Below are 20,920 nucleotides of genomic sequence, written 5' to 3'. Positions count from 1 at the left end.
CCATTTCTATTTCCAAACCTCTATTTTTCAATTGTGATATACTCTTTCTAGGTTAAGATGCTAAAGCGACCGATTAGGTAAGAACAACAGGAAATCATCCCTCAGGTAATTGTGGACGTTGTAGCTTGCAAGACAACTAGTATTGTTTGTGCAAAACTTGTGATCCTCAGGACCACAATTTCAGGTGCCGTGTATCATGGGGTTAAAGTAAAGGCAGACTATAATTAGTTTCGGCTTTTCTTGATTTTGGGCCAAGATTCTACGAAGATCTCATGGAGTCGAAAATTCTCTTCAGATAATGACATAGGACTTTAATTTGATTAATTATCAATACCAAAAATATCATGGTATCACTAGAGTTGTTCAAATATCAATTCAGGATTTGTCCGGCTTAAATTTTTCAAGCCTAGGCTTGAGCCCTGCTCGATTATACGAGTTTAAAATTTTGATCAAGTTTAGTCTATCCTAAAAAAAATTTTAAAAAAAATTACTTTATAATTTTCTTATCGAGTTAAGCAACAAGCTTCAAAGAAATACCATCCCTAAATCCATCTAAAGAATAATCGGATTTGAGCTTTAGCAAACATAATATAAAAATACGTGTTTAAATTCAGAAATTTTTTCAGACGAGCTTCGGTGAGCCGGATGAGTCAAACTCATAAATAGGTCTAGCTGTCACCTGCGATCAAGGCGTAACCCAAATTTTAAGGCATCCTTGTTTTAGCATCTACATAACTATTCCCACCCACCAGCAATGGCTGCAATACAGTTATTCTAGTAGCATATGCACAGGGTAGCCCAGCTGCAGCTACACCTGAGTGACTGAACTTGGGTGACAGTACAAGGCAGATGATCTCCATCTTGTAGAAAGAAATGGGCTCTCACCTAAGCATTGATAGCACATTAAACTTTCACTGCTATCTTGCCTTTCTGGTCCCCTTGGGCATATAAGATGTTCTTTGGTCATATGCTACTTCCATTATGGGGCAAAGCCAGCCTTGCAATCTCAGGACTTCCCGATCCCTCAGACCGCTCTTTCATCAAGGCATTACAAAAATGTAACTTGCAGCCCAATTATCGTACCACAACTCTACCATAGTCTTCTTCCAATTTGCTTCTGCAGTTGTGACTGTTGTAATCAGTTTTTGGGTCCTATGCGCAGTGAAGCTTAGATGGTCTTTGCACCGCTATGGATCACTCTCCAGTAGTGTTAAAGTCTTTAGAATGTGGGGAAGAGATGTTTCTTCCAATGGAATATCATGCATTATTCAGGCATTAACTTTATCTGACTACTGTTCGTTGGCAGCATAGTTGTAGAGTGCCTAATTATCTTTGGCTCATTGCTTTTTCTATGCGCTCATTCCAACTTGTGATCACATAATGAATCTACTTTACTATACTTTATAGGTAGAATTAAGAATTAAGGAAAATCAGAAAAACTTCCCACCAAAATACTCGCTTATTTACACCAGCTAGAGTCGGTATTCTTTAGATGAGCTGAACAAGTTTCGAAGTCGGAGATCCTTTTACCAACAAGGTAGAGTTCTCCCTTGCGGTTTTCAACACTTAATTGTCCTCGTATTTACCTTCTTGGATGTCCTCTTTTGCATAATGCCCTCTGTAAATGAGCCATTCAAGAATGGTAACCGGGTTAGTGTATCACTCCAAGTGCAGGTAGGGCTATAAACGAACCAAACCTCTTTAATAAATTTAAATTTAACTCGTTACTATTTTCTATTGAACTTGAATCAAGCTTGAATTCAATAATTACAAATTTGAATTGAACTCAGAACTTATTTCAAACTTGACTCAAAACTTATTTATCAATCTTAACTTGAATTTTAATTCTATTAATTTATTTAACAATACCATTTATTTTATCATGTTGAATTGATTAATTTTAAATATTTAGTGTTTAATAGAAATTAATTATATTATATAATAAAAACAATATTATTTTAACACATTAGTATATATATATATATATATATATATATATATAATTTTCATCCTCAATCTAATTAATGAGTTAGCTCACGAATAGGCTCATAAGTTTGCAAATGAGCTAGCTCGCGAGCTAACTAGCCGAATATTGACAAGCTTGAGCTTAGTTTGTTAACCCTAGCGAACTTCTATTGATAAGCTCGAACGAGCTTTTACCGAGTCAAGCTCCAGATAGATAGTTCACAAGAGATTTGGCTCATTTACAGCTCTAATTGCTGGTAAGAGAGTTCAAATCAAAAAGCCTAACCTGTAAATTGGAAGGAACAGGTTTTGTCATAGATTAGAACGTATTGATTGTTGATGCCCTTGTGGATGACTGAAGAATAGCAAAAGGTTGGAGACGCTGCTGCTCTGGGAAAAGAAGCCTATGCCCTATCTGGTTAAAGTCACAGGGAAAATACACAGAATGCAGCAATCATCTACGAATCTCTGATATCCAAATGTACAACTTTGAGATAAAACCATATGCAAAAATATATTGGAGTCTGTAAGAGTAAGGGTTAATCCAGAAGATAACAATAGATTTTCAAGCATTTGAAGATGTAAAATTTTCTAGCCAAGAAACCATTTCAAAATAAATTGGGGTACAAAAACATAATAATGAGTTCCAGTTTCCAAATAATATATATTCTACACTAAGCTTTATAGACCATGATAGTCAAACAGGTACCTAATCAAACCTTTCCCAATCCTAAGTGATTCAGGTTGAGGGTGAGATTGGGGGTGGACTCGAGCTTTCTACACTGGAGTCAATGGATAGCCATTCAGTTCTCACTGACACAGCATCACTGTTATTGCCAAATGGCTTTGAATTACTTGATTTTAAGTCGTCCAGCACCTCATGGAAGTTCTGGATACGACGTACCTGTTAAAGAGGAGCATTGATCAGCATTCATAGACCATTAAAATAATTCACATAAGTCTAAAAGTTCTCATCTTTTGAGATGGGAAGAAGCATCTTAACAAGAAAAATGAGCGGAAGAACTAAAGAAGTAGAAAGCCAAGTAAGCAGCACATATAAGTAATCCCAACATAGGAATTGATAGATTAAGGTACTATGAATAATCTGAAAAAATCTTAGAACAGTGAGGTAAGTTAGGAAAACAGAACACAGGAACATTAGAAATGAAGCAAAAAGAAACTGTAGTTTCCAAGACTTAAAGAAGAAATATAATAGTATGGATATTAGCTTGCAGTAAAATAAGAAATAAACGAAATAAATAAGTACAGATTTATCCAATAAGAATTGCAAAGTTCGTCCTGTTTTATTTCAGGCTTCCAGGTTCATCTTCATATCGAAAAAGAGATAAGGAGGCTTTCAAGCACTATATAAAAGCCCGTAAAGGAAAATTTAGAACATGTGTTATTTGTAGAAGAATCACATCTACCACTGAATGGTTATATTATATCACTCACATCTCATTACATGGCATAAAAAGAAGAAAGAGAAGGTTCTAAGTCCATGGAATGGCTCTATATTGGCTTCCTGGCATACAAGATCTTCCAATGGCTCAGTACAAATACCTACAGAGCTGTACCCAGAGTGGCCAGTAATAGCTACCTCCCCTTTAGTCCTAAAAAGAATCATTTCCCTCAATCTTGGTGGCACAGCAACCATAATTTGATAACTACACTTTTCTAAATGGAACACTTGTATATCAAATGTAGGAGATACAAGCCATGCTTGCAAATACTTCTAAGATCCAAAACTCGTTATAATTATCTTGGAAAAGATGCAAAGAAAAAAAATTATAAAATGCAATCCCCACAGAACAAAATACTAACCTCAGCCTTTCGCTGCATCTTTGCTTCTCCTTCAGCCTCAATAGTATCCAATTTCAGCAATTGCCTCATCAGTAACTCTGATGGCACAACAAATTCCTCATTCGCGACCTTGGTCCCACAATTCACAGCCACTTCTAAGGCAGACACCTGAAGAAAAAATGAACACTAGAGTCAACACTCCACAGCATAAAAAAGGCTTTGATGATTAGTTTTCCACAGCAGTAAACATGGGCACACCCTTTCTGCGAGCTTATCAACCTCGTCTCTAACTTGAGCAATAGCTTGAAATGCCTTTGACATCTCCTCTCTATCCTTCAATTCCCTCTTTAAAATGCCTTCGCTATCCTTTGCCTCTGCCTTTGAAGTCTCTTCCCTTTCCTTCATCTCCTCATACTTCTTATCACACAAATACTTCCCGTCCTCCTCTTTTTCTCTCTTTTGCTGTTTAAGTTCAAAATATCTTGTGAATATTTACAATCGATAATTTACACAAATAAAGGAACAGTGTTACAGAATTTTCTAAACCAGAAATTTACAATGAAGTTTTGATATTAAAGCACAAAACAACAAATAGCAATTTCCACAATTGGAAGAAAGTAGACCCTTTTCAAGAGGTAAAACCATATCCCAAACAAACAACTTAATATGATGCAGCATAAGTGTTAGCAACTCACCAAAGCTCGTTGATTTTACAATGCCCCAAAGTTGAGAAAAACAATCTTAAGGACTCTTTATTTAACAAAAAGTAATCAAAATAAAACTGATTTCTGAAACAAAGCTAAGGATGTTTTTCTTTTACAGAAGGCCATAATTCAAAAACTGAATCTTATTCTGATCAAGCTTAAAGGAAACAAAACAAAACAACTAACTTGTCATTATATCAAAACAAACTAAAATTACAAGCATAATTGAAAACACATTAACACTAAAATAGTAGATTCAAGAAATCTCAATACTGGTAATAGTACACGAACCGCTAAACCAATAAACATCCGTAACAATTTATTTTTTTTCAGAAAAAATAATAATAATCTAGACAAGCATGCCACCTGGCCTAACCTCCCAATCATCATTCTTCGAACTTGAATTCTTCATCGGATCTCAGAATTGGAGTTGGTGAAACCTTATGAATGCTACTTTACTTTGAAACCTTATAATGCTACTTTACTTGCCTGCCTTTGTTTGCTTAATGCTTTAATAATGAGAACTGGGTCTATCGGTTTTCAATGGATAATCAATATACGTATGGATTAGTATAGACATACATGCCTTTTTCGATTCAGCAGACTCGGGAAAGACCATGTTTACAAAGGAGGCAACTAATGGGCAAAAGTACAATTTAGCCCCTAAAGAGATTAAGAAAGTACAATTAAAACCTCATACTTTAAAACTTCTCAAATAGACCCTTTAGCTTTTAAAAAAGTCTAATTAAACCCAATTCTAACACAGTTAGAATCATAATTAATAGTAGATCTACTTAAAAATATTAACAATAATAAGACGACATGTAAATGCTATATTTTGCTCTTTATTAGAAAAAATAAAAAGATAAAAATAGTAAACTAAATGAATAAAAAAATCACTTTTTCTATTTATTCTTTTAATTTCTTCTTCTTTTTCTAGATATTCCTCTAATCGCAAATTCATTTTTTCTTTACCATTATTCAATCAAACAAGTTCATGGAAAATGATGGATAATGAACGAGGAGCAACCTCATTGTGATGACAAGAATGCCAAGCGAACAAACGGAAATTGAACAACAACGAGCAACCATCTCAAATCAGTGTTGCCCATCTCAAACTGGTTAATAGCCATCTCAAGAATCAAATAGTTTTTCTAACATATAGCCATCTCAAAACTGAAGTGTCATAGACGTCGAAAGCCACAAAAGTGTCAAATCGATTTTCTCTGTTGAACGCTACAGATGTCTCCAAACACGCCGGCTATAAACACTTGCAAATATTATTAGTTTGAGTTTGATGTTTTCTTTTTCTTTTTAAATTCTAGGTTTGATGTTTTTGTCTAAAGTCTTAGGTAATGTATGTAGATATTGTTAGTTTATTTGATTTTTGTTAAAATTTGGGTTTGAATTTGTAGAGAGCCAAATGTCATTACATCATTTGCTTGGATTTTAAAAATATATCGCTTTAATATAAATATTAACACCATTAGCAATTTGGCATTAATTGGACCTTTTTTAAGAGGTAAAGGGTCAACTTGAGACAAAATATAGGATAAGGTTTTAATTGTTCTTCCCCAATTTGCTTAGGGGCTAAATTGTACCTTTTGCCTAACTAATGTGCTTCTCTAACTAGTCCAGTTTGCCGGCTTGGCTAGGCTTGGCTGGCCCAATCAAATCTGAGACTAGTATGCTTATTACCGTGTGAGGGCCGAATAACCTACTTTTCGGTTTTACCAAAAACTTGAAAATAGAAAAGATTGCATTTTGAAAGAAAGTTGAAATGGCTAATTATGCTTTAACAAAATATTTGTTAAAATTATAGACATCCTACCATTCGCCAATAGTGATAAAGATTTATTGTCTTTATATATATCTCATGAAAACAATAATAGAAAAAAAAAAAAAAAAAAAAAAAAGAGAACTTGTGCTTCATGGTAGGCAAGAAGACCCCAATTAGAATAAGAAAAAAATATCAGATTTATCCTTTTTTTTATCAAATATACAGTATTTTTCTAATTTTACTGTATTAAAACATCAAGAATTTAGATTCTTTTTTTATTTACAGTTTTAATTAAATTTTTTTTGATTATTTTTAAATAAAACAATAAAAAAATAACTGAAAAAAACTAAAAAAAATCAAAAGATAACCGAAAAATAAACACAATATGAATTTAAAAAACTAGAAAAATAATATTTTTTTAAAAAAAATTATGACAGTAAAATAATATTTTTATTAATTTTAAGATATTTTTAAGAAGTTAACTTAAAACAATTTTACATATAAGTTCATTGGTCTTGGTCAAACCGGCCAGGGCCTCTTTGCTATTTCTTACACCAGCCATAATCCCTTATTTTCACCTCTTATATTTACTCAATACGTCTTTCCATTCCCCACCTTTAGTCACAATGCAAGCCGAAGTTAAAGCCATAGTCTCTTATGCATTTCAAAGATCCGGATCAGTTATTAAAATAGCACAAGCTCTAATATTACAAATTGATGTGACAAGAGTCTGAACCAGATCAAATATTTTTTTGCCACACTTCTGCTAAGAACTCAGATTAAACAACAAACAAAAGAACAAACTTGACTTGCCTAAGACTTGTCATTCAGAATTTCTACCTATAAGATACTAAGAAGGATTGGACAGAAATATGCTGACAACCATGTTTTCAGCCTCACTTGGTTCACCCCAAAACACCCGACTTGAACTACAATGGTCGATTTAAAGCAACATGCCCAGGGAGAGGATAGAATAAATAGAATAATCCACATAGATGGGTACATCATAAAGCACTTGAACATATTGAAACACCTTCCTCGTTCTGATGTTGCTGCAGCTGAAATACAAACCAATGAACACGGTCCTCAGGGTAAAGGACACTCAGACCAGATTCGATATCCTTCAAAGTACTTGTTACTCCACATCAGTATTCTTAGCCGCTAATTACCACAGCCAATGGCCGCAGTGACTTCAAACAGCACTCTAATAAAAATCCTCCATTTCCAAGACATGCCTTGAAATTTCCACAACCCTGGGAGAAACAGTCGTGAAATCACGAGTCAGATTATATTTTCAAACAAAGAGTAACTATTTCTATGAATTAGTATACATACAGAAATAGCTGCTGTAGTCTAATCACAATTTCTTAACCAAATTGAGGATTTTTGCTAAATATTATAACACAGCACCAAGTTCAGGACTGTCAATCAATTGACAAAATGAAATACATCTGAAGCGTCTAAAAGAGAAAGAAGTTTCTAATGTGAAAATGTTTGGACAGAAATGCTTCCATTCTCACATGATTGCTTCTAATAGAGATCTAATGGATCCAAAAGCTTGAGTTTTTCTTTTACCTTGCAATAGATGTCTTCTCAATCCCTCCTGCTTTGTTTCCTGCTTCGCTCATCCCTATCACTTCTCCTACTTTGGTTCTTGCTTCTTTCATCCCTATGGCTTCCTTTACTTTGGTTCTTGCTTCTTTCATCCCTATGGCTTCCTTTACTTTGCTTCTTGCTTCTTTCATCCCTATCACTTCTACTTCGCTTCCTGCGTCTTTCATCTTCATCAGAACTTGATGAATCCGACTCTGTTTCTGATCCAGAGCTAGCGGACTCCGAGTCAGATGAACTAGAACTTCCAGATTCATCATCTGATTCAGACTCAGATACAGACACAGGTTTTTGCTGTTGCATGATAAGCCGTGGCATATTCTTCAAGTACTCGCGCAAATTTTCAGTGATGCCACCAAGCCCAATGGATGTAAAGAAGTTAATGGAAAAGCGCGTATTCTTAGGATTATCTCTTGGGAAAATTGATTCAAATGAGTCTTGCATATTCGGGTCTGTAAGGCGCTCATTCAAGGTACGGATGCCAAGATGCTCTGACAACTCCTGCAGCAAAATAAAGTTGACCATTAGGTTTCCACTAAAGCAAATTTTCCTCTTAGACATTTGTTTCACATATGTGAATTGCCCAACCTTCCCAAATATTTGCATTACCTATATAGAAAGCGACATGGCTTGCTTCTCCTTGCAGTTTTCTAAAGCAACATATTTACCAATAATTCAAATTATGTATGTTTAAAAGCAAATCGCGTGATTCATGTTTATTCGAATATCAAGAACAGGAACAATGAAAAACTTGTGCACACCAAACTCACTTAGCATCTTTTTTTACAGACTAGAGGTTAGAGATGCCATGGTTGTGGCTTCTTATCTCATCATTTCTTCAAGGACACTTTTTCATGAGCTTCTTTCCCCTAATCTAAATTTAATAGATTGAAAATATAATTGCAATTTAACCGCTGGAAAAAATGATACAAAATCCTAAGAAATTAAAATGACAATTTTAATGCAGCCACTTAGGTGGTAAAACTTAGTTTCTCCGATGGAGATAGTAATTAAAAGAGATCCTGCACTGTGCACAGAAGGTTTTCAGACTCACTATTAAGATTTTCATTCTTTTAATTTTCCTAAGCATCTGTCTAACCAATTTCTACTCTATTGGGCTGCACAGACACCTCAATCTTACATTCTGTTGCCTCATGCGTCCTCTCTACAGCTACATGTTCATTTATATCCTACTTTCTACTTTCAAAAGAAGTTTCAAACATCCCACTCTAAAAATTGGAACTGTTTTTACCTATCCAGTCATTCACACTTATCGTACACAAATAATTTAATTTCACAGATATGATTATAATTTCATAGCCAAAATGGTAACAGAGCAACTTGGTTAAAGCCACATACATTAACCCATCTCCTATGAAAAAGCTACTTCAGGAATATTACATATGGTAAGACCTTAGGAAAAGAAAATAAATATGTAAGGATAGACCATTTCAATTACCTGGAAGAGAATCTTGATAAAAATGCGAGAAGAAGAAGTGGTATCCTCTTCAGTTAAGCGGATATAAGCTAACACATGCCAAGGCAGAGCATCTGTTCCAAGTAAATGTGCAAAAAACTTTGCCACATTACGCAACTTATTTGTCTCCAGTCGATGAATCATGGAATACTGCTGAACAAAGCACTTATCAAAATTTTCCTGGTAGACTTTGTTAATCATGCAAAATCTCTGACCCAAAAGACCATAGTAACGCAGGTATGTTCTCTCCTGACTGCAGCATTCCAAAAGCATGACACATAGTTCCATCTACATAGACCAATTAAACAAAACAGTAAGAGCCCAAGTAGTTTAAGCAAAGTCCAATATAACATAATTATAAAGCTAAAAATGATACTTCAAAATCTATTCATCGAAATAAAATATGCTAGAAACCACCCCCAACCGAAATAAAAGGAAAGGCAAAAGTAAGAGTCTGAGCAGGAAGAAAGTTGTGCAGTAAAATGCAAAGAAAACACAAAATTCTACATGAGTGGTATAGAGACAGAAATATTTATCAAATAAATTATTTTTCGTTCTTGACTCTACAATGAGAAAGGTAGAGAAGGCAATTTAATAATATTGTGCTCCTTCCAAAGTTGCATATTAGCTGGCAAAGCTTACATTCAGAAGGATTTTCAGCCTCAATAATCTTCTCTAAGAGAAGGTATATCCTAATCAATAAATGATATGCGCTGATAAATGCCATTGAGTTAGTGCATAATTTGTTTAGATGTGGTGTCCTTAGGCTGAATATCTTCGGATGGCAGCCCTAGCACTCTCCACAGTTGCTTTGAGGTATACCAAAAAAATTAAAAATGTATCACGGGGCTCGCAGGGTACTTACTTTAAAGACAAGAAAGTGTCACTGTGTCAAGTTAAAAGGAATAGAAGAATCATGCAAGAAAGGATCTTTCTCTCTCTCTCTCTCTCTCTCTCTCTCTCTCTCAGTTATAAGAGATGAATTACCAAAACAGGTTGGCTTTTAATATACTAGATAGCAACTTGTAAAGTACAAGCTATCATAGCCATTTGTTTTACTAATTTTCTTTTAAAATGATTGACATAACTGTACATTGTTTGGCAAGACCTCAATGCCCTATGTATTTATTCTTTCTCTTGACTTATCACCAAATTGAAATTTTTAATCTACCTCGTCATCCATATACCAAACTAATTGTATAATGACAATGGCTTATTTATTAGTAATTGTATTTGCATTAATTGATTTGTTTATTACCATTAGCCACTTGTGATAAAAAGCCAAAAAATGCAAATTCAACAACTGATAAATAATGCCACATTTCACTATGCAATTGGTTTTGTCTATGGATGACGTGGTAGGCTGAGTCTATTTAAAAATTTCTCTATCACTAAGAAGTTGGGAAAGACTTTCATGATCTTTTTCTTCAACTGGAACAAATCTTAATGCTTACTTCATACAGGCTATTGATCCATATAGCCTTAAACCACACCTTAATAATTTGCTACAGGAGCAAAAGGAAGATCTGGCTACAGCAGTTTGACATTCTGTTGCTTAAATTGCTTTTTTCTATTGAATACTAAAAGGACATATTCCAACTACATAAATAATTAATATATAGCAGCATGTAGAAAGAACCTCTCCATTGCTTACCTCTTGTCCTGGCTCAAGTTTAATTTTCAATAATTTGTGCCCTGCCTCCTCAAAATCTACACTGGACATGATGGTTAAATAAATTGTTCTGCGTAAATTGATAAGGTTAGTTTCAGTCTCATCTTTTATTTGCATCTGCTCTTCATCTTCTTCCTCAGATTCTTCATCATCATCCTCATCCTCATCACCTGAAGCAGCATCAGAAACTTCTTCATCCTCAGACTCCTCACCAAGGATGCTTTTCTTCAATTCTTCATATCGCTTCTCATTCTCAAGGAAATCAGGATCTGGTTTAAAAATATCTGAAGGAAAACAACAGAATACTCTCACAACCATATATAGCAAGGTACTTAATCAGGGCGCTACATGTGAGTCCATGTTCTAAGGCATACCAAGGGTGATCTCAGGATCTATGTCCTCTTGGAGCGATATCTCATGTGTCAGCTGGTCCTCCTGCTCTACAAGGTCCAGTTCTGGACGAACAGCAGGGTACCCCTGCAAATGCATACATCAAAACAAAAGAGTTATTTATGCTACTGTTTGCCATATGTAGAACATCACACAATCTAAAAAAAGAAGCAAAAAGGGCGCACCTGAAATTTGGCTTTTCTAATTGCAAAGAGGCCCTCAATTAAAAACTGCACTCGCTTGTCAATCTCTCCTTCATGAAGAATCCCACGAAATCGCTCAAAAGCACCTGCAAAATCCAGAAGCCACAACAACCATATTAAAAGGAGAGCTCGAGAATAGAAAAAATGCATAAATAAACTGCATTTTCTATAAAGTAACTTTCTCAAAAAGGAACACCATTTACAAATCCATTCACCAAGAGAAAAAGAAATTTGAAGGCAGTAAATAGACAATATGCAATCAAGCCACCAAGCTTTTTCCTTATTTCTAAAAGAAAAATAAACATCCAAATACCTGCAGATACGTGAAGTTCTAAATTTTTAATTGAAGAGCAACAAAATTCTCACCATAACACAATTCACAGTAGTTCAGACAGCCAACAGAAGGCCACTGGCCACTCTGTCCTATATCCAAGAGTAAAGACAATCCTTTCTTTCTGAGAGTATAAAAGCTTTTCTCCTAATAAAAATGGTGCTTTTATTTAACCATGAGAGCAACAATGATGCATAGGTTCAATATGATTCCACTACATCTACATCAATCCCTATTCCAGGAATAATAATTAAAGTAATAACTTTTGCTGAATCTGTAAGATATCTTTGCAGAATAATAAATCTAACTGTGCATGATAAAATGGTTTTATAGTATCCAGACACAATTCACCACTAGTCCAGACAGCCAACGGAAGGCCACTGGCCACTGTGTGCTATATCCAAGAGTAAAAAACCTTTCTCCTGAGGGTATAAAGCTTTTTTCCTAATAAAAACGATGCTTGTTTATTAACCATGATAGCAACTATGATGCATAGGTTCAATATGATTCCACTACATCTACATCAATTCCTATTCCAGGAATAACACTTAAATTATTCATTTCTGCTGAATCGGTAAGAAATTTTGCAGAACAAATCTAACTGAGCTTGATAACATGGTTTTATAGTAGCCACAGTTATACCAGTGATATCAGTTCTAGAGACACTGCTTGCACCCTTTACATAAACTTACACTACAGAAAAAGGAAAATCGTCAAAAGAAGACAACAAAGTTAGTTCCTCCATTATATTCATGAACAGAGACGAGCCACTATCCTATGCAAGCAATTATCTGAACATCCCAGCAAATTAAGCAATTAAAAGAAAACCAACCCAATAGCAAGTGCATATGATCAAAAAATCAATATTAACAAGAAAACTACTAATTTCACGAAGCACAAAAAAATTCAAACTAACAGCATAAAATAAATGTCACAACTATCACCATAATTGCTGACAAATCACATATACTTAGAATCGCATTCTCACCATCCAAGCCTTTTGGTGACACATCCTGAAGTATAGATCCACACTCTGTAACAAAACCCACAGCTACCTCAACACTATCATCTGTGGGATTCTCCAGCAAAACAGCAAGTAGCTCTAAAGCAATAATCTCATGAGCCACTTGCTGGTTCACCAAATGTGCGATAAATTTAACAGCTGCTAGCAATTGAGGCTGTAAATACAACAAAGAAAAGAAATTTATCCAGAACATAAGCAATTTAATTTAAATAAATTTTCCTAAAATAAACATAACCCAGATGTAGTAAAATAGATTTATGTGCACACCTTGTCATTCCGTTTATATGCTCTCTTGAGCTGCAATACTATCCTCCTCAACAAAAGATCACCCACTTCAGGAAATTTAGTGTTGACAACAGCTACCAGAGCAGCAAACACAGGAGTAAATCCTGGAGAAGCCATTTGAGACTTCATACAGGATCGACAAAATAAACCCCTTCCTCGAATAAGATTCTCAGAGAACAATTCGGGAATAATATTTTTAATATTTGTAGCATTGACCTTATTCACAAGGCCATTGATACTCTTCCGGAGAGCATCCCACGTCAATCTTTGATACTCAGTACTACTTTTATCTTCTATTTCTTTCATCATTCTAGCCAACTTAAAAGGAGGAATATAAACACCTCCACTCTTACCCAAATTAGGAGTTTCAGCATTCAAATTCCCTCCTTCTAACGTTGTTTTCCGAAGTTTTACCTCTTCGACTTCTTTTCTACTATCCTCTATCTGTTCATTATTCTTCTTCTTCTCCTTATGCCTCTCATACTCGCCAACATTTTCTCTATTTCTATGGCTTCTGTGTCTGTCATCAACTCTATCCCTATCTCGCCCTGATTTCCTCTCATCAGGTTGTCTGTACCTATTTCTATCCTCAATTTCTCGCTTTCCATGCCCATTTTCGTCCCTCCTCTTTCTCTCTCTTTCTCCTCTCTCTCTTTTCTCTTTATTATCATCATCATCATCAGAACTCCGCTTATACTCATCAACTCTATCTCTATCTCTATCTCTATCCCTATCCCTACGTTCATTATTTCTCTCTCTATCTCGCCGGCCGCCGCCTCTTTCTCTCTCTACAAGCTCTCCTTCTTCATCAGAACTTTCTTTAACCGCCTTCCGTTCCTCTCTATCCCTGTCTTTATTATCGTCCCTGTGCCTATGCTCACTGTTTCGTTCATAACGATGATGCCTACTCCGGTCGTCGTCACTTGAATCGCTATAATTTCTCGCCATTGATTGTTTTCAGAAACAGAAGTCGCTAAGATTTAAAAACAGAATAGAAAGGAAGGAAACATAAATTGAATAAAGGAAGATTTAATAAACCCTAGCAATTCGAATTGAAGTACTGGCGCCAGCAATCAAAATTGGAAAATGAAAGTAATGTGAGAAGATAAACCCTAACGCCAATCGGATCAAGGGTCGCACCACTCCTGTCTTCCTTCTTTGATGCGAGAAAATAATGTATTTTTATTTTCTTTAGGAAAAGGTACGAATAATCCTTAGATTTTGGGCTAAATTTCAATTAAATCCTTAAATTGTAAGTTAGAACAATTAAGTCTTTAAATTAAATGATGCGGAACAATTAAGCTTTTTTATGCAACCTTGTTACCGTTAACTGTTTTGGTAAAACTGTTTTGGTAAAAGGTACGGATAACCTCCTAATGGTAACCAATAGCATAAAGACACCTAAATTATAAATAATATTTTTTTATATTTTTAAAAAATAATATAAAATAAAAAATAATGTAAAAATTAAAATAATTATTTGAAAACAAAAAGATAAAACCTAAATATGAAAATTGAAAGAATTAAGATATAATCTAGGTGTGAAAATGTAGGTTTTATCCTTTTTATTGAAATAATCATTTTAACTTTTGTATTATTTAAGAGAAATATAAGAAAATATAATTTATAATCTATGTGTTTTTATGCTATTGTTGCCATTTTATGTGGATCGTTTATCAATAAAAATAGTTAACTATAATAATAATGGAGTTGCATATAGGGACTTAATTATTAAGTATTATTTAGTTTAAGAGTCTAATTATTTCAACTTAAAGTTGAAAGGTTAATTTAGATTTGATAAAATTTAGAGGATTATTCGTGCCTTTTGTCCAAATAGTTTATAAGAATAGTAATGAAGTTCTATAAAAGGATTTAATTGTTCATATTATTTAGTTTAAGGGTTTAAGTGTTCCAATTTAAAGTAAAAGACTTAATTGATACTCAGCTAAGAGTTTAAGGAGTTATCTATACCTTTTGCCTTTTCTTTATTTTTAACCATTTGATAACTTGGTATATATTTAATAAAAGCCAAAAATTAAATCTTTTAATATGTGACATATACCACATAGTCAATCTGATGATTTTTTAAGTAAAAAAAGGTAAAAGAGATTTTTATGAAATCGCACTTCAAGTTTACAAATATTATTATAAATTAAAATTTAGAGACTGTTGTGATATTTTAAAGATAGTGAAAATAATGTAGTTAGCATTCATGAATTGGTGAAGAGCTCTAAATACCAATAAATTATGAGACTTAAGGCGCAATTTTAATTTTATTTTTTATCATTAACTTTTTTTAAAATGGTTGTACTATTTAGGAAAAGGGTGTCTTTTCACCCTTAATATTTAGGCGGAGAAACTTATTGATTCATAAACTATTTTGAGCACAAAAATATATAAAATTTATAAAAAAAAATGTAATATAATAACCTAGATGTAACATAAAAATGTTTAAATTCTAACATCATTTTCTTAAACAACGTGGTGTGCACATCTCATCCTTTTCCTATATTGTTTTTATCCATCTCTTTTTCTTTTTCTCTCTACCTCTCTCCCCTTTCTTCTTCCTTTTACTTTCCCTTCAAAAAATTGTAAAACTATCAAAACAACGATAACCTCAATCAAATATTAAGTTCTTTAACCCAATTAGATTAAAAAAGTTAATAAAAAATTAACAAACACAACAGAAATTTAAATATACAATTAAATAAATTCATATGAATAAAGTTAATTATCTCTATCTTTTTATTTTTCTTCATCGACAATAATGAAACACAATCTTATTCAACATCATAAAAAAAGTTGACTCATCTACAATCGACGCGATCCTTACTTTTTTCAGACTCATCTACAATCGACGCGATCCTTACTTTTTCCAAATGGCTTTGTTTCACTCACATACTCTACAATCGTTTTTCTTGTAAAGAGAATAACTAATGTTTGACTATTGTTACTTGGAAATATTGTTTTTTTGTTGAAAGAATAACCAAAGTAGCAGCTGATTTTCCAAAAATTAGTTGTTGTTGGAAATAATTCAAAATTGATTCATTGTGAAGAATAGAAAGCTTGAAATCTCCAAGGTTGTGGTTTTGATCTTTTTTTTAAGAGATATAAATTTGTTAAACTTTATTGTTTTGCTTGATTTTGAAATTTAGTCTCTTTTTTCTTCGAGATGACTTATCAATTTCTTTCAAGTTATTGGAGCTAAAACACTATTTCTTAATACAATTTTTGCATTCTTGATTACTTGTAATAAATAATCAATTGAAGTTTACATAGTGTTTTGTTGAAATTCATAAATTTTATGAAATTTATTTTTAAATCTAAAGTTTATATGCTTTAAATGAAGTGAAAGTTAATTTATTATTCTATATTAAATTAAATTTATATGGAATTGATTATAGTTAAACTAAATTATAATAAAACAGGTAGAATTTCTAAATAAATTCTACATTAATGAATCAATACATTTCATAACACTAAAATATCTCTTTCAACTTTATCATTTCTATTTTATCTCATCTCTCGTGTCTTTTTTTTAAATGAAATGAATTTTTTAAAGATTTACACCAAACATAGTTTTTATGTGCACTTTTGATTCTGTACCTTTTTTTTGGTTTCTTTGCTTCAAATTCCAGCTTCGTTATACTTCTCATTGATTTTCTCTTTTACTTTTTAAGGATTTTGAGCCTTTCATTTGAAATTCTTGGCCATTTTGCAGTGATTTTCTGGTTCTTCGTGTTTTGGTGCTTTTGAAGTTTAACTTGATGATGAAATTATTTTTATTTTTTATATTTCTTCTATGGATGTTAGGTTCCGCTAAATTCCTTTTTTCTTATTATTATATATAGTTGCCACATCAGCTTATACATATCAGTGAGGGGCGCAAAATAACAATAAAGATAAGTTTTGTGTGTTTTTGTGCCCAAAAATTATTTAGAGGCCAATTTGCTCTTCGGCCTAAACAATAGCTTTTATTTAATATTAAATGGAAAACAAGAAGGAAAGGAACAACATTATTTACATAGCTTTAAAAGGTTGATTGCTAATTAGGTTTAGACTAACCATTTCAATCGATAATTTGCCTTACAAATTAACTAATCCAGCCGAATTTAGGCAATTACAATTATTACCGCAGCTTTTGATTTTTTAATCTTTTTATATAATTAAATTTTAAGTTTAAATTTTGGTCAAATTTTAGTCTTTTTCTATATAAATAACTCTATAAAGAGCAATAGCTTAGAATTTAGAAATATCAGTTTAAACGATAAAATTAGAGAGACAAACTTCAGTATAGATTATAATATAAAAAAAAGGTATAAAAATTAGTTATGTAATTTAATCTTTTGATATAAGAGGTCATATAAATTTTTTATATTTTAATATTTATATTATTTAGTTTCACTAACATAGTTAATAATTTTAAAAATTAAATTTCAACTAAAATTTAACTGCTATAAAATCAATCTTAAGTTCTCTAATCTTTATCAATTTTTCAAAACTATCGATATTTATTAATATCAAAAATACAAAATTATAAAATCATTCTCATTTTAATTTTTTTTAAACTTTATAAAAATTATATAAGAGATAGCTAATCTTTAAAAACTAGTCTAAAGAAAAAACTAAAAATTAGAGCTTTCTATGGTGATTTTGTTTAAGATAGAATTATATTACTTTGTTTAAAATATTATTAATCATTAACTTGCTTAAATTTTATGAACAAAGATGACCGGCTACCCGTTGGATGCTCTATATTTTATTTGCACCATATCAAGTATTATTAGTTGTGAAATAATATAATGAGAAAATGATTATTTTTATAAAATTTATTATTTTATAAAAAATTTGACTAATATATAAAAAGTATTAACAACCGTCCTTATAATTTTTTATTAATTATATTAATTTTTTAATAAATAATACTAGTTGAGAGATATGAATAATGTTATTAAAAGATTATTACTTTTATAAAATTCAATAATCTATTAAAAAACTAAAAGATTTACAAAAATTACGATATTTTTCATAAATGTAAAATATATTGCTAATTAACAATTCTTTTAAAATTTTTTCACAAATTATATTTATAAACAATAATTAATTTTATAAATTTAATATTTATAGTAACATATAAATTTATAAAAACTATGACAGTTTTTAATTTCTTTTGTAAATTATATTCACTTTTAGTAAACTAGTTATAAAAAACTGAATGATATTTTAAAAAAAATAATAATTTATAAAATTTAAATGATTTGTAAAATTTAATATTTCAATCATAAATACTGAATAATTTATAAAATTTAATCTTTGCTGAATTATAAAAAACCAATTAGTTGTATATTTTTATAAACTAAATTAAAATTTTATATATATGAAAGTACATAAATTTTAAAATTATATTATTATATTAATTTAGTAAATTATCATTTTAATCAAAATATTAATTGGATAGTCTATCGCTCTTTGATCATTGATTCACCGACCACAAAAATTAATTGTCATTAAAGTTAAAAAAAAGTATATAGTTATTTATTTTAAACTAAATAATCATAGAATTATTTAAACTAAATCAGCAAATTATGAACTATAGTTCATTAATATTAAATAAAAAATTTAGTTAGAATATTAATAAATTTAATATAATAATTATTTTTGTAAAAAATAAAGAATAAAATAATAAAATAAAATTAAGAAAAATATTTTAGTAATAATTATACAGCTAAAAAGATTTAAAAATAGTCAATTTCACATTAATTTAAATCTATAAATATAAATTAACTTTTAACAATTTTACACTAATTTAAGCATGTAAACTTACAAATTAATTTTTATCAATTTTACATATATTTAAATATAAAAATAAAAGTATAACTTAATTTTCATTCACATATAGATTCTAAATTTATATTTAAATAAATTTTATAAATTTTTACTAATGTCAATTAAATTTCTGTTTATAAACCAAATTTATAAATAAAATTTTATAAGTTCTATAAAAGTTATTTCAACTAAAAACCAACGCATGCAAATTATTAAACATGTCCAAAAGAAAACTACTGTCAAAAAATTAGCCCTTCATATTCATGTCAAAAAGTTTAAGCTAAATCACAAAATCGTCAAAAGATCAGCTTCCTGAATAAAATACGAGACTGAATTTTGTACGATCCCCATAAAACGTACCCGCTGCACTCCGCCAGTCCAAATTAATGGATAGATCAATGTTCGACCTTACAGATTGTGAAGGTTTCATAGTTCGCCAGTACTGTCTTCACACGTCAGTAGTCTAGAATATAACCCTCAAGAACAATAGCCAAATCAAGAAATTTACGTGTGAAGATACTCGGATAAAAGAAGGGTTCTCGGACCAAATTTAGACATTTTCAAAGGGCTTTTATTGGTTTTGAGCAAAAAAGATTTCTAACCGCAGCCAAATTCCATAAATTTTTTTGTCTAATTCGATAAAATCAGTTACCCGTTAGTTAAACTCTTATCAAAATTCATAAACATTTGCAGAATAACTCTGGACTACGCTCCATTCCCATCAGCACAAATGAAATTTATCAGAAAATGATAACGTCGAGTCATTAATGCCACATCTGAAGACTGCAATTTACATTGAAAAGCCAGAAGAAATGTATTCATATTTCCACTTGAACCAAACGTTAATTAACTCTTCAGAACTTGGCTATCAGGACTGCTTCTCCCAGCACATGCCCTTGGATTTCCTCCAGCAGCCTCTCTTTGGTCACCTGCATTCCATCAATATTACAACCCAATCTCCATCAATTTGTGATTCACAAACTGCCGTTATTGGTAATTATCACAGGCGTAGCCCAAATGGTAACTTTTCTACTCTAGTATAGCATATATATTTATAATAAAGACCACACATGCATACGAATTGGACAATCCTAATAAACTATATGTCAGCTTCCACACCACGAGTCCATATACATAAATATGCACTTACCCTGTTTCCAAGCTCGATTTCATCGTCCAAAGCAAAGAGCTTGAACTCAAACCGATGGCCATGACTGGGAAGCTTAGGTCCACGCCAGCCAGGAACTTTCAGGTCATTATTACCTTCCCTGATCCCTGCATATTCATCACCAACTTTCTCTTCTTTACCTGAAAACCCTTCAGGAAGCCTATTAATTGTGGGTGGTATATTAACCACAACCCAAACGGTCCATGGAACAATAGGACCGCCAGGGTCAGGTGCATCAATGTCCTGAACCACCAAGGCCAGGCTCTTGGTTCCTTCAGGCACATTATACCATTCCAATGGTGGAGATAAATTCCTGCGTGCTCCTTGACCTTCATCTGTATACTTCCTTGGCAGCTTTCCTTCTTGGTCTATTTCAGGTGAAACCAACCTGAACTCACCTGCCATTGCCACAAAAGTAGTTCTGTTGAGTGGATATGATGAAATTATGTCTTAGTTCTATGTCGGGTGCTAACCAAAGGTTGTATGCGATTATATATAGGGTAGAAAAGCTGTTCCCTACGTAGATATGCGTTGACACGTGGGCAGAGAAGCTTCGTGCTGTCCAAAGAAGGTGCATGAAGTAGAAGAACGTGACGCGTGGATGAACACGTGGAGCATCATGGAGGGTTTCAGACAGCCAATAGGAGATGCAGTGGTGCGCCATTCTCAATTGTTCTTTGA

At 32.3% G+C, this 20,920-nt stretch overlaps 3 protein-coding genes across 5 annotated transcripts; all 3 read right to left on the bottom strand.

Moving 5' to 3' along the window:
- Positions 1–1,420: 1,420 nt before the first annotated feature.
- LOC8283131 (BAG family molecular chaperone regulator 4) lies at positions 1,421–5,083 on the bottom strand. 3 transcript variants are annotated; one of them, XR_007214455.1, is made up of 6 exons: positions 4,849–5,083; positions 4,027–4,230; positions 3,790–3,936; positions 2,675–2,869; positions 2,252–2,380; positions 1,421–1,618 (listed from the first exon to the last, which is right to left on the bottom strand). XR_007214455.1 is itself a non-coding variant. In XM_048370253.1 (4 exons), exons 1-4 carry the CDS (start codon positions 4,882–4,884, stop codon positions 2,705–2,707), a joined length of 552 nt encoding a protein of 183 aa, XP_048226210.1. In that variant the 5' UTR covers positions 4,885–5,083; the 3' UTR covers positions 2,505–2,704. The 3 variants fall into 3 exon arrangements, 2 of the variants coding, with proteins under 2 accessions (XP_048226210.1, XP_015581670.1); XM_048370253.1 differs by lacking the exons at positions 1,421–1,618; positions 2,252–2,380 and having other exon boundaries at positions 2,505–2,869; XM_015726184.3 differs by lacking the exons at positions 1,421–1,618; positions 2,252–2,380 and having other exon boundaries at positions 2,505–2,869; positions 4,048–4,230.
- A 1,808-nt stretch (positions 5,084–6,891) lies between these two features.
- On the bottom strand, positions 6,892–14,420 carry LOC8283132 (pre-mRNA-splicing factor CWC22 homolog). Its single transcript, XM_048380205.1, has 8 exons — positions 13,228–14,420; positions 12,925–13,114; positions 11,588–11,691; positions 11,387–11,489; positions 10,995–11,296; positions 9,323–9,628; positions 7,828–8,364; positions 6,892–7,505 (listed from the first exon to the last, which is right to left on the bottom strand). Exons 1-7 carry the CDS (start codon positions 14,191–14,193, stop codon positions 7,846–7,848), a joined length of 2,490 nt encoding a protein of 829 aa, XP_048236162.1. The 5' UTR covers positions 14,194–14,420; the 3' UTR covers positions 6,892–7,505; positions 7,828–7,845.
- A 5,387-nt stretch (positions 14,421–19,807) lies between these two features.
- On the bottom strand, positions 19,808–20,712 carry LOC8283134 (UPF0098 protein CPn_0877/CP_0992/CPj0877/CpB0906). The gene is made up of 2 exons (XM_002530447.3): positions 20,222–20,712; positions 19,808–20,000 (listed from the first exon to the last, which is right to left on the bottom strand). Exons 1-2 carry the CDS (start codon positions 20,642–20,644, stop codon positions 19,926–19,928), a joined length of 498 nt encoding a protein of 165 aa, XP_002530493.1. The 5' UTR covers positions 20,645–20,712; the 3' UTR covers positions 19,808–19,925.
- Between the last annotated feature and the right edge of the window lie 208 nt (positions 20,713–20,920).

The sequence above is a fragment of the Ricinus communis genome, chromosome 10 (assembly GCF_019578655.1).
Source record: "Ricinus communis isolate WT05 ecotype wild-type chromosome 10, ASM1957865v1, whole genome shotgun sequence".
Taxonomy (NCBI): Eukaryota; Viridiplantae; Streptophyta; class Magnoliopsida; order Malpighiales; family Euphorbiaceae; genus Ricinus; species Ricinus communis.
The sequence above is the reverse complement of the archived record's forward strand: the minus strand, read 5'-3'. Positions and strand labels throughout refer to the sequence as shown.